Below are 12,079 nucleotides of genomic sequence, written 5' to 3'. Positions count from 1 at the left end.
AGAGTAGTTTTTTTTTTAAGTAGATCTTTTTTCAGTAATTATTATGTGTTCTTTTAATCTGAATATTGAGGTTTTGTTACTGGGAAGATTCGCTGTATAATTTCTTTGATAATATTCTCCCCTTGTTTTCTCTCTCCTCTCATCTTAGAAACCTTTCTCTCCGGATGTTAGAGCTTCTGATACAACCTAGATGCCTCCATATTTTTTCTCTTATTTTCTTTTTTATCTTTTTTGCTTTATTTTGGGGGATAACTCTTTTTATCTTCCAATCTATTTTTTAATATAATTATATTTTTGTTTTCTAACTCTAGTGGTTCTTTTGTGTTTTCCTTTCACAGTGTACAGCATATATTATACAAATCTCGTAGAAGGTACTAGTATCTTGTCTATTCTCTGAGTTACTTCTTTTTAGTATACAAATAATACAGTGTATTAGTGATCTGAGAGCTTATATATTCCAAATAGGCTTAATAGGTTTCATAGTTGGTTTTTCTTTGCCTTCTGGAGTCCTGCATCTACAGATAAAGATGGAATCAATTGCTCTTAAGGCATGGTTTAAGTGGTGTACCTGTTTCCAGAGTCCTGTCTCACTCCTAGCATTCTTCCTCCTTATGTTTCTGAGTCCTCTCTTTCTCCTCTTCAAGGAAGATAATCTCCCTCCTCAGGTCTCACTTGCTCTGTATAGACACAGATGCATCTTACTCCATCTTCATCTTTAATGACCACTCTTCACCAACCCTGCTTTCTGGAAAATTGATTAAAACTTCTCCACCAATGGCTCTTGTACCTTCGCTTTGCTTTTTTGCTTTTGGTTGTTTCCTCTCATGGTTTACTCCTGTACTATTATTTTAATGAGATCATAGAAAATGAAAGGAGATAAAAGTACGTATCAGTCTATCATCTTAAGTCAGAATTACTTTCCCATGCTTAGAAAAATATATCACATGTTTTATGATGCTTTTTAGGGGAAAGAAATGCCCTTTTATTTGTTATACTCTACTTACACTTGAAATTGTTATGCTCATATCACCTGCTGATTAAAAAATATTTATATAGGACATTATTAAAAATAATATTACTTTCACTTATTCTGCATTCAGAGAATATACTCGACTAGATCCATTCAGAATATGATTAACATTTTCTATTTCAAATTGATACTAATTTACTCATATATTGTTTATGTGTTTATAGCAATTAGGGCTTACATATTCCAAATAGGCTTAATGCAAGGTCTTGCTATTCAAAACAGATAATGCCATAAAGCCTTTTTCAGATTTGAGGAAATCATAAAGTAACTCGCTTGGTGGATATAACGATGCCATCATATTTGATTTCTTTTACAAAAGGGGAAAAATATATTCAATTCAGGTTTTATGAAATGCTAGAGATTACTAAATTTGTAGTTATCACTGAACTAATAGTGCAAGATATAATGTTAGTGCAAGATATGCTTATAAGAAGCATATATCGAGAAAACTGAGCCAAAATAAGCTCCAAGTTAGAATTAGTTTGTCTTTGATTTGCTTTGGGTATGTGTTCTTTTCCTTCCAAACAAACAAGAACCAACAGGAATTAATAGAAATTTATCTTCTGCCATTTATCAATGGGCAGAAGAGGAAAGAAGATATGTAGAGCAAATAGGACCCAAAAAAGTTTTAAGAAAATAAAGAAATAGAAGAAGATAACATGGTATAAATGGACGAGAAAGAAGACTTTTGTTCAGACCAAAGCCCAACATCTATAAGCAGCCATATTGCCTTTTGCAATGTGTATAATAATCACTTTTAAATTTTGCTGTTTAAAAATCTCATAAAACTATATATTAGGTGCCATTCTTAACTACCTGTGTGCAGTATACCCATGTAACAAACCTGCACATGTACCCCTCCATCTAAAATAAAACTTGAATTTAAGATGAAAAGAAAGATAAGCACCCAAACTAATATAATCCAGATAAAGGGACAAGAACAATATTTTAAAATATAGTTAAAACTTTATGGTAATCTTCCTTAAAATCTCACAAAAATGCCTAGCTTTCTGTTTGGTTTTGCTTTTGGCATTTATGAAGTCCAAGTTATTTCTAAGATCTTATTTGCAGGTGGGCTGATAAAATATTACAACATTTGTCATGAAAGTCATTAAATTTTTGTCATGTATTACATCTCTTCATCTTTCATCTGCATGTGACTTTGGGGTCTGAGGATCTGAGTTTTTGGGATTTTGTTCTTTGTGTGTTCATATCTGCCCTATCAGACCTGTTATCTATATAAGGCATTTATCTTTCAAAACTCTACCTCTTTCTGATAGACTGTGACTGATTTTTAAATTTTTGTTTATTTATTTATTTATTTATTTATTTATTTATTTATTGAGACAGAGTCTTGCTCTGTTGCCCAGGCTCGAGTGCAATGGTGCGATCTCGGCTCACTGCAACCTCCGTCCCCCAGGTTCAAGTGATTTTCCTGCCTCAATTTCCCAAGTAGTTGTAACTATGGGCTCATGCCACCACACCCAGCTAATTTTTGTATTTTTAGTAGAGACAAGGTTCCATCATGTTGGCCAGTATGGTTTTGATCTCTTAACCTCATGATCCACCCATCATAGCCTCCCAAAGTGCTGGAATTACAGGTGTGAGCCACTGTGACGGGCGGAATTTTTTATTGATAGCCTGTAAAGATATCTTTCTTGGAGGCTGCTTCTTTGCCAATACAGATTGAAAATCAGTTGGAATTGTTTTTTTCTGGCTTGTATAAGTTATCCACAGTCACAAAGCATGGGGGCAGGGAAGGACAGGAGTTTCTGGCCATCAGGTAAACTGGTGTATGGGCAATTTGCTTCACTTGCCTAACTTTTTTCTTAAGAGAAGCAGCCCTGAATCGGTGTAACAATAATGTTGTTCCTCATTTATTTCTTTTCAGAGTGTACAAATCATTTCCCATTTTAAAAATTTATGTTCAAAATTTGGAGCATTGATAAAGCAACTCCTGATGGTTCAAAGTTTGGTTAAAGGCCCAGGACTTTGAACTATGAAGAATCATTCATTCAGAAATGTTATGTTAGTCCCATGGATTGACTTAGTTTTATGATCCCCTTCTTTGCTCTTAGTGTGAGTATGTGTATTAGAGTCATTGCCTGTGTTCACTTAACATGTTTGTGTTTCTCTAATTTTAGCATGTGGCAAACTGATGAAAATCACGGGCCCAATTACGGTCAAGACATCTGGAACCCGATTTGGTGCTTGGATGACAGATCCTTTAGCATCTGAAAAAAACAACAGAGTATGTTTCTCCCACAAACACCTTTGCTTAGAATTAAGTTCTGTTTACACTTTGTCTCTTCTGGACTATTCATTTTCTTCAGGGGTATTTGTTTGTACTTGAAAACTGTTACATAATTTGCAAATATTTTCTGTTTTATAATATTAACGTACTTAAGGAAGAATGGCAAATCTATCTCAGTAAAATATTCCATCCTCCAGCTCATCAGTTTAGTGAATCTATTTTTTATTGATGTTAGTCATGTTTTATGCTTGAAAGGGCTAATTACAATCATACAAAGTTCCCTCTATACTCTTTCTAAAATATGTTCTTTAGTGTGAAAAAACAATAGCACTAAATAAGTGAAAAACTCAAGGGCAAAACAAATTTGCTAAATAAGCTTAAATATCCCTGGAGTCTAGAGGTAATATTAAAAGATATAGCACTGAAACTTTTGGGGGTATTTTCATAAGTTGGCAATGCCTGTACTATGTAAATCAATATACTAAAAACTTGCGATAGTTCTATTTATATCCTATTGCAGAACTCAGTATAAATTAAGATTCTCAAGGGTTCCATCCAAATGAGGTTAGTTATTAAGTTAGTAAAATGGTTTCATTAAAATATAGTTGTACTTACAAGCTAGCCCAATAAACAAGTGTTTCTAGAAGATTCTATGGTACTTATTTCAATTGAATATGCAAAATTAGACTATACCCTTTTTTCAGAGCCAAAGATAGAATAAATGTAATTTGCCAAGGTTATATTTGCCGTAGTTTTCACTGATTGCATGGATTTATCAGGCGTTGTAATTTGCATTGACATATGTTTGATTCACTCAGTGATATGCACCAAATGGTCAGGAATTTAAAAAACAGAGCAAGAAAAAGCAAAAGGCAAACTAATATCAAGACAGTGAATTCAGTTATTTCTTTTCCACATCAATAGACCATAGCAATATTTTTACAAAACCTGAAATACTCACATTGCAGCAGGTCAGCAATAAGAAAATGTGGCTTCCAGAGCCTGAGAATTATAATATTAATATGTGCTTACTCTCACTGTCTTTCTTTTGGAATTATCAGAAAAGTACAGAATTTGGTCACTCCATTTATTTTTTTCCTTCTTCTCAGGTCTGGTACATGGACAGTTATACTAACAATAAAATTGTTCGTGAATACAAATCAATTGCAGACTTTGTCAGTGGGGCTGAATCAAGGACATACAACCTTCCTTTCAAGTGGGCAGGAACTAACCATGTTGTCTACAATGGCTCACTCTATTTTAACAAGTATCAGAGTAATATCATCATCAAATACAGCTTTGATATGGGGAGAGTGCTTGCCCAACGAAGCCTGGAGTATGCTGGTTTTCATAATGTTTACCCCTACACCTGGGGTGGATTCTCTGACATCGACCTAATGGCTGATGAAATCGGGCTGTGGGCTGTGTATGCAACTAACCAGAATGCAGGTAATATTGTCATCAGCCAACTTAACCAAGATACCTTGGAGGTGATGAAGAGCTGGAGCACTGGCTACCCCAAGAGAAGTGCAGGGGAATCTTTCATGATCTGTGGGACACTGTATGTCACCAACTCCCACTTAACTGGAGCCAAGGTGTATTATTCCTATTCCACCAAAACCTCCACATATGAGTACACAGACATTCCCTTCCATAACCAATACTTTCACATATCCATGCTTGACTACAATGCAAGAGATCGAGCTCTTTATGCCTGGAACAACGGCCACCAGGTCCTGTTCAATGTCACCCTTTTCCATATCATCAAGACAGAGGATGACACATAGGCAAATGTTTTCATTGATCTAAACAGTGTAATTTGTGATAAACTCTATAGGACCCCTTCTGTCTTTATTATTATTTTTCATCATTTCTCCAAAGCAAAGCATTTTTTATTGTAAAGTTGGTGTTTCAAAAAATAGCTGAGCTTGTCTAACTTACCATGTTGGAAACACATCTTAACTTCTAAATCTGCAAGGCTTATCATGTCCTTGTCATATAAAGCACTAAAAAAAGAGTTTAAGTGGCTAAAGTCATAGTTTTGCAAGAGATTAATGATCTGCCTTATATTAGAGTCAGAGACTAATGGCGGCTTAAATGCATGAATGTCTTTTTTTCAACTGTCATTTTTTTCTGTCTTTTGCTCCACATCAGGAAATATTTTGGTAGGAATTAGAAGAACAAAAAGCACTTTTACCCCATATATTTCTTTTAAAAAAGTAAGGATTTCATTTATATTGAAAAATAACATTAATCATTTTGCTGTTAACACAATTCTCTGATGCGGTGCTGTACAGTCATTTTTAAATCTCTTGCTAACAATTTAATGGCAGTATGTATTTCTACCATTGTAACCACCATTGTGCTATTGTATCTCTTCACTTCTGTGAAAGTAATATTTTTTATAAAATACACTGAAATTTAATCTCAGTAAATGAGTCCATTTTCAAGTGTGGTCAAGAAGAATTTTCTTGGCTTACCCCTTTACGTAAGCATTATGACCTAAAATGAAAACCAAACCAGATACCTTACATAGTGTCTTTATTTTACTCCATGTTTATTGGGCCACTGACATTGAAGGCAAAACCTAATTTCGTACACCTGAGTTACTCTGTTTACTCCACTGAATGCAACACATACAGTTTCTCGAACAAGATGCAGCTGGATTCTAAATATTGGATTTGAGTTGACTCTACTCATATATTACATGCACTAAACAAATTTTGCTCTTCATAGTTAAATGTACAAGTATTTAATTTATATTTTACATACAACTTGCAATAATGAAATTCCTTATATTAGAACCCTGAAAAGTACATAAGCACATTTGAAAACTCTAAGAAAAGAAAATTTCTGTAATGTCCTCTAGATTTACATTATGAGCCCTCAGGAGTTATTGGCAAGATTTGTGCAAAAGAAAATGATGGGGAGATCTGGGAGTTGTCTTTGTGATTTCAAAAGTTTAAATAATCAATTCAGAAAACAAAATGGAAAAGCAACCCTTTGCTACCTTGATTCACTGTATGAGGAAAAATAATGTAACCCAAAGAAAGGACATTTACTAATACTTATGTTAATAATTCTATAAACATATATGGAAACTAACAATTTAAAAAGTATATTCTATAATAAATAATATAACAAATTATTTTAAATGATTAGTTTCACACATACATACTACCACTATTTTCTTTGAAAGATAAGGATGTAATAATTTAGATCAAGCATCATGTAAAGAAATTCTAATATTTTAATGTAATTTATTTGAAATGTTAGAAGTAAAGCATCATCCTCAAATATCTCACTGTCGAAATTGTAGAATTAAATAACCCAATCTTGAAACTGTCAAGGTTTAACAAAGGTTTCTTTTTTTGCCTACAAAAACTTAGCATGATTTAATGACTATTCTGGGTCCTTTTGCAATATTTTATTCTTTTTTTTACAAGTTTACATAAGCTCTAGTTTGCTATTGGGAGTTGGAAAATTTAGGAGATTCACTTGTCATTGTACACACACAACAAAAATAATCAGTCTATGTTCCATATATTGAGTTTGTATGAGGAAAAAAAGTCACTTTAATTTTCAAAATGAATGAATTTTTGAGTAGACAGCCTCCAATAGATATCTGGATCTTCATTATTTGTTTTTTTTTTTTAAATGATGTTATATGGCACCATATACATTCAAAATTTGGGTGATCGCAGCTTATTCATGAGGTATGAAGCTTGCAAAGCACTTTATTGTTTTCTAAGTGAGATTTTATCACCATTTCCACTTTGTAGTGTATGTGCTTCTAGAGCAAGCACAAATTTTATTATTGTCACTAGAAGTGGGGTAACATGAGTTTAAAAATGTGATAATCATTGAACATTTACAGATTAAAAGCATTTTTCATAATAAATTATTATGAGTTTTGTGCCTGAAATAAATAAGAACTTACTCTATTCAGTGTTTTTTTAATCTCCAACAAATAAATCTTCTGAGGGAAATAATAAGTATTTTTAAATCACGCACATAATCAAAGCATTGGAGAAATCCAAGCTAAGAAGGCTTAATCCTAACTGAACTATGTAACTGATATTTTCTGAATTAACCAGATCAGTAACAAGCTTTCATATCACTCAAATAATAACATGTTCATGGTCTGATTGTGTTTGTGTGTTATTTGTGGCGCTTGAATCACAATGCTTATTACTTGCACCTGAACTTATATCTACAACTTCAGAAAATGGTAGTATTTCACTATGTTTCCAATATGTAGAGATAAAAGAAAAAATAACGGCAGATGTGTTATATAAATAGAATTATGATTAGTTAAGTTTCATCACAAACTCAGAATCTCTGATTCCTGTCTCCATACACATGGAGTCATTTCACCTTTGTAGTCATAGTACTCTCTCTGACGAAATCTTATCTTCAGAAAATAATGCTAATTTCTTATTGTTTCTTATTCTTAGTAAGAAACAAGTTTTTGTATCTTAAAATCATTACCAAATTTAGATGTATGAATTTTTCAACCAGCAAAATTATTTTTAAAATGTAACTATATATAAAATTATGCTTATGTTCCTTTCCATCTAAAACCAATTATTTCCCTATTAAGGTAAGTTTTACATGTAATAGTCCTACAATGTTATTCTCCTTAAAGAATAATTTACAGAAAAAAATTTAAAAACTTATCTGATCACTTCAGCCATTACAGAGCATATAAAAGCCTAGCTTTATAGAAATACGATACTTTGGAAAACAGAATAAAAAATGTCATCTTGTTGACTTGATGGAGTAGTTATATTTTTTATTGTGCTCTGTGTGATAAAGTTCCCATGATATGATCAAAGGATGGATACTCATTTGAAGACACAGCAAGAAGGAATCATCTATGAAGCTGAAAAAGGGCCCTTGCAGACACAGAAATTATTGGCACCTTGAGCTGGTACTTCTCAGCCTCTAGAACTGCAAAATACATTTCTGTTGTTTATGGGCTAAAAAAAAAAATGGACATACAGAGACAAAGTGTACGTTACTTTCTCCATCATCAGATGATAAGTAGAATGTTCTGAGCTACTACGAAATAGTCTACCTAGTGTTCTAGGCAGGAAGCATGAATTATATGTGGATGCTATGGGACGAAACAAACCCTTCATTAATTAATGCTTATAGCGTTAAACAGTTATTTATAAAAAGGCCAGGAGTCATAAATATCATTCAGTTCAGCAAGGAGTACGCATGCTGAAATCAGGATTATAGAATCATTTCTCGTTCTAAAAGTTAACTAAACTTAGCATAAAACTATTAGCTAAAATTTTGCCATCATTAGGGGCTTCAGAGAAAGTCTGGGACTTAACAAAATCTGTTATTTTGAATTGTTGGATTTATACTAGAAAGTAAAATAATGACAGCATTAACTTACGGAAGAAAAACAACATCATGAACATTTCTTTCCTTATCTTTCTAAGAAATGATGAATGTGAATCTTGAAAATCTCTTGAATAAAGAATAGAAAGCTATTTGCTCTACTATTTAGCCAATCAAGAAAAAATGCTTCCCTCATCTGATTTTACCAAGCTGATTTATCTGACTTACATCTTAAAATTATGTTATGCAGTTTTTCTCTTTTGGTTGATCTATTCCATCAGGTTTAGTGGAATTTTAATCCTGTTTGGAGTCTGCCTTGTCTCCCAAATGTCAAACTGGTTGGCATAAAAATTACTTCCTTTGAAGCTCAGTTTATCAAGTGCCAAATAGGTTTTACAGCTATAAATTATTATTAAACATGACTTAAAAGTGACATATAAGACAGGAACAAAGTTGTGGAACCTTGCTAAGAGGATACAATAACTTTTATATTTTATATCTGTGACAATATTAAAATATAATTTAAACATATGTATTCCTAGTTAAAGATATGAAGTGATATGGTGAACATGGAAAAGTTCTCAAGAATATTTCAGTGCCCTGAAAAGTTTGCTATCAAACCACACATATATACACAGTTCAGTTTCATGTTTCATCCCTATCAAGGTTATATTATGCCTGAAAGAGCTTGCAGCTGTTTTTTATAAATGACAAAACTAGTGCCATAAGATGTATTCTCTACCACAATTCGGACTTGGAAACATTGCATATAAATGGGCGTTTTAAGAAAATTAATATTTTGTGACAAAAAAAATTAAATGGAGCAAGAAATGAGATGAAAAAAAAGAAACATTGACCATTTAAGTATGTTCTGGAAGCTTATCATGCTGCAGTAATGCATTTCCAGCCAGCTGTTCGTCATTATCATTCTTGACTTAACATGAATTCATATATATTGCCAGTGGGTAGTTAGCCAACTTTACAACCAGATACTACTGCATTATGTATTCCCAGACAGCATTCTAAATGGTAGGGATATAGCTGTCAACAGACAAATAAGTTGTTCATGTGCTTACATTCTAATGGGAATAGGCTGCAACAAAAAAAATCAATAAAAAATAAGTTTTAGTTTTATTAATTGCTGTGAAAAAATAAAAAAATCTATATGATAAAGAATGACTGGGTGTTGCTAGGAGCACAGTGGGATAAAAGACAATGTATAGAGGTTATGTCAAGGGAGATCTCCTTTAGAAGAAGCCTGCCATGGTAAATTCATTCAAAGAATGAAACGTCATCACCTGATCCATGTAAAATAATTTGTGCTCTTTATTTCTGTTCTTAGAAATCCATGGACCAAATATTCCTAATATTTCTCAGTTACAGAAATTTTTTTTAACTTGAAGTCCAAAAATACCCTTTAGGAAACAGTTGAACCCCCTGAAAATATATGCTAAATTTAATGTATATATTTGGTTGTACATTCTTTCTGGTAGAGGATTTCCAGTTTTCATCAGATTTCCAAAGAAATCTGCATCCCGGAATACCACTACTATGTCAATTTAATCTAATTTAATCCCAAATTTATTAAATATCCTCATAACAAGCACTGAATGGCTGTCACCTTTCTTGCAATCCTCAAGAACTTCAGTTTGATTCAGAAAGAAATCAACATCCTAGTATCAGTAATTTTTGGTGTTTTGTTTTCATAAGAATTCAAGATAAACTTGCTCCCTGTATAACCTCGGAGGAGATTATATATATATGACTGAATCCAGTTATTTTTCTGTGCTACAGCCTTTCAGGCACGTTCTTGCTAGATTTGGTGACGCAAGAATCTCTATTATGAGGCCTGTCCTACATCTATTTGAGCCTGGAGAACATTGTCTTATAATGCTAATGCAGCCTTTTGGCAGGACCATTAGACTCAATGGAATTGAGCAGATGCAGTGTGCTTCATCAAATTTAACTGCACACTCCTCTTCTGAAATTAGCTACTGCAGCAACATATAAACAGCAAAGAGAAAGCTTTTTAACACTTGCTATGGTTTAGAAACTATAGTAGTTGATGTGCACGTAATCTACAGCTTCAGAATTTAAAAAAATGTTCTTACTTAAAAAAAAAAAAAAAAAACTAGTCACACGCCTATACAGTCATGCTGATTACAGAATTGAGGCTGTTTCCATCGGTGATGTTTACTTGGACTTTTTCTCACAAAGGACTTGAGAAGCTTACCTGTTAGCTTCTATTTCAATGTGAACAAAAATAATAAAAATAAGTATTTTCATTCTCTCTCTAGTATTATTAAACTTCATTAGAAACTATTCTTGGAATATGAAGTATGCATAGAAAAAGAAGTTGAACAGTTTCTTACATTAACAGAGTTTTATGAAAAGATAAAATCTAACTATGTAAATCAATGCCTGTTCCAAGTATTTTGTTCTCAGTAAGTATTTTCCTACTTTTTCTGTTCACTCAGTGATTTCAGCTCTCATTCAATCAATTTCCCGATCTCCATCTCTATACTCAGAATTTGGTGCCCTGTTTGGAAATGATTCTTTTGTTTACTGACCTTTTTTCATTTTTCTGTATAACCAGTTTTACTTTTTGTTTTGGCCAAGGAGTACTGCTATCAACCACAGCTTTATGAAATAATCCCTTACCAAGTAAGCCATTATTTTCCAAATCAGATGAATGACTGAGGTATATACCCTCCCTCATAGTTCACTTTCAAGGTTGACCACAAACTCTCATTAAATTTTTATTCATTTTTCAGAATTTACTTAAAGTATCATCTTATTTCATAGAAAAGCATCATTATTTTGTTTCCCTTTGTACTGATTTTGTATTATCAAATTATCATACCACATAGCAGTGATTTGTTTCCTTCACGTTAGTGTGGACTCCTCAAGAGTGGGGTCAATGGAATCTTCTCCTTACATCCCTGTCCCTTGCAAAGTGTCTGACAGACTAATACCAAAATAAGTGTTAATAACCAAAGAAGTATAAGACTAAGTGGTCAAGTAACCTCTTTACCATATATAAAAACACTAAAATATTTGTTCCATTCTGGAAACATCAAGATAAATTAACTTTTCCAAATTCATTTTATTGGAGATAAATTTCTATATCTTATTAAGGTAAAATTCTAAATATAAGAAGTGTCAAGAAGGTAAAATGAGGCTTAATTTGCTCTCTGAGGTGAGTAGGCCCCTTCCTGATGCAGTACATTTTATTCCAGGGAAAATAAGCTTAAAAGGGCTACTATGGTTATTTTTATTATTTTTGTCATTACTACCTGTTTTAAAAACTAAAAAATCATTTTAACTTTCATCCCCTCAACATTGGATTCCTGATTTTCCCCCTTTTCTCCTGTAAGTAAAAACTGTTTTTTAGAAATAAGATTTGTCTTTGGCAGAAAAGACAGGGTTTTATCAAAGGG

General features: G+C 32.8%; 1 protein-coding gene across 2 annotated transcripts in view; it reads left to right on the top strand.

Annotated features, from left to right (window-relative positions):
• Nucleotides 1-10,929, top strand: part of OLFM3 (olfactomedin 3) — a 205,249-nt gene extending 194,320 nt beyond the window's left edge. For both annotated transcript variants that reach the window (XM_032262908.1, XM_032262907.1), the window contains exons 5-6: nt 3,175-3,281; nt 4,394-10,929. In XM_032262908.1, coding sequence (XP_032118799.1) covers nt 3,175-3,281; nt 4,394-5,071 — 785 coding nt within the window. In that variant the 3' untranslated portion in view covers nt 5,072-10,929. The remainder of the gene's footprint in view (nt 1-3,174; nt 3,282-4,393) is intronic.
• Nucleotides 10,930-12,079: the final 1,150 nt, after the last annotated feature.

This window comes from Sapajus apella, unplaced genomic scaffold, assembly GCF_009761245.1.
Source record: "Sapajus apella isolate SASKATOON/1434 unplaced genomic scaffold, GSC_monkey_1.0 scaffold133, whole genome shotgun sequence".
Taxonomy (NCBI): domain Eukaryota; kingdom Metazoa; phylum Chordata; class Mammalia; order Primates; family Cebidae; genus Sapajus; species Sapajus apella.
Note: the sequence above shows the minus strand (reverse complement) of the source record. Positions and strands in the feature narration are given on the sequence as shown.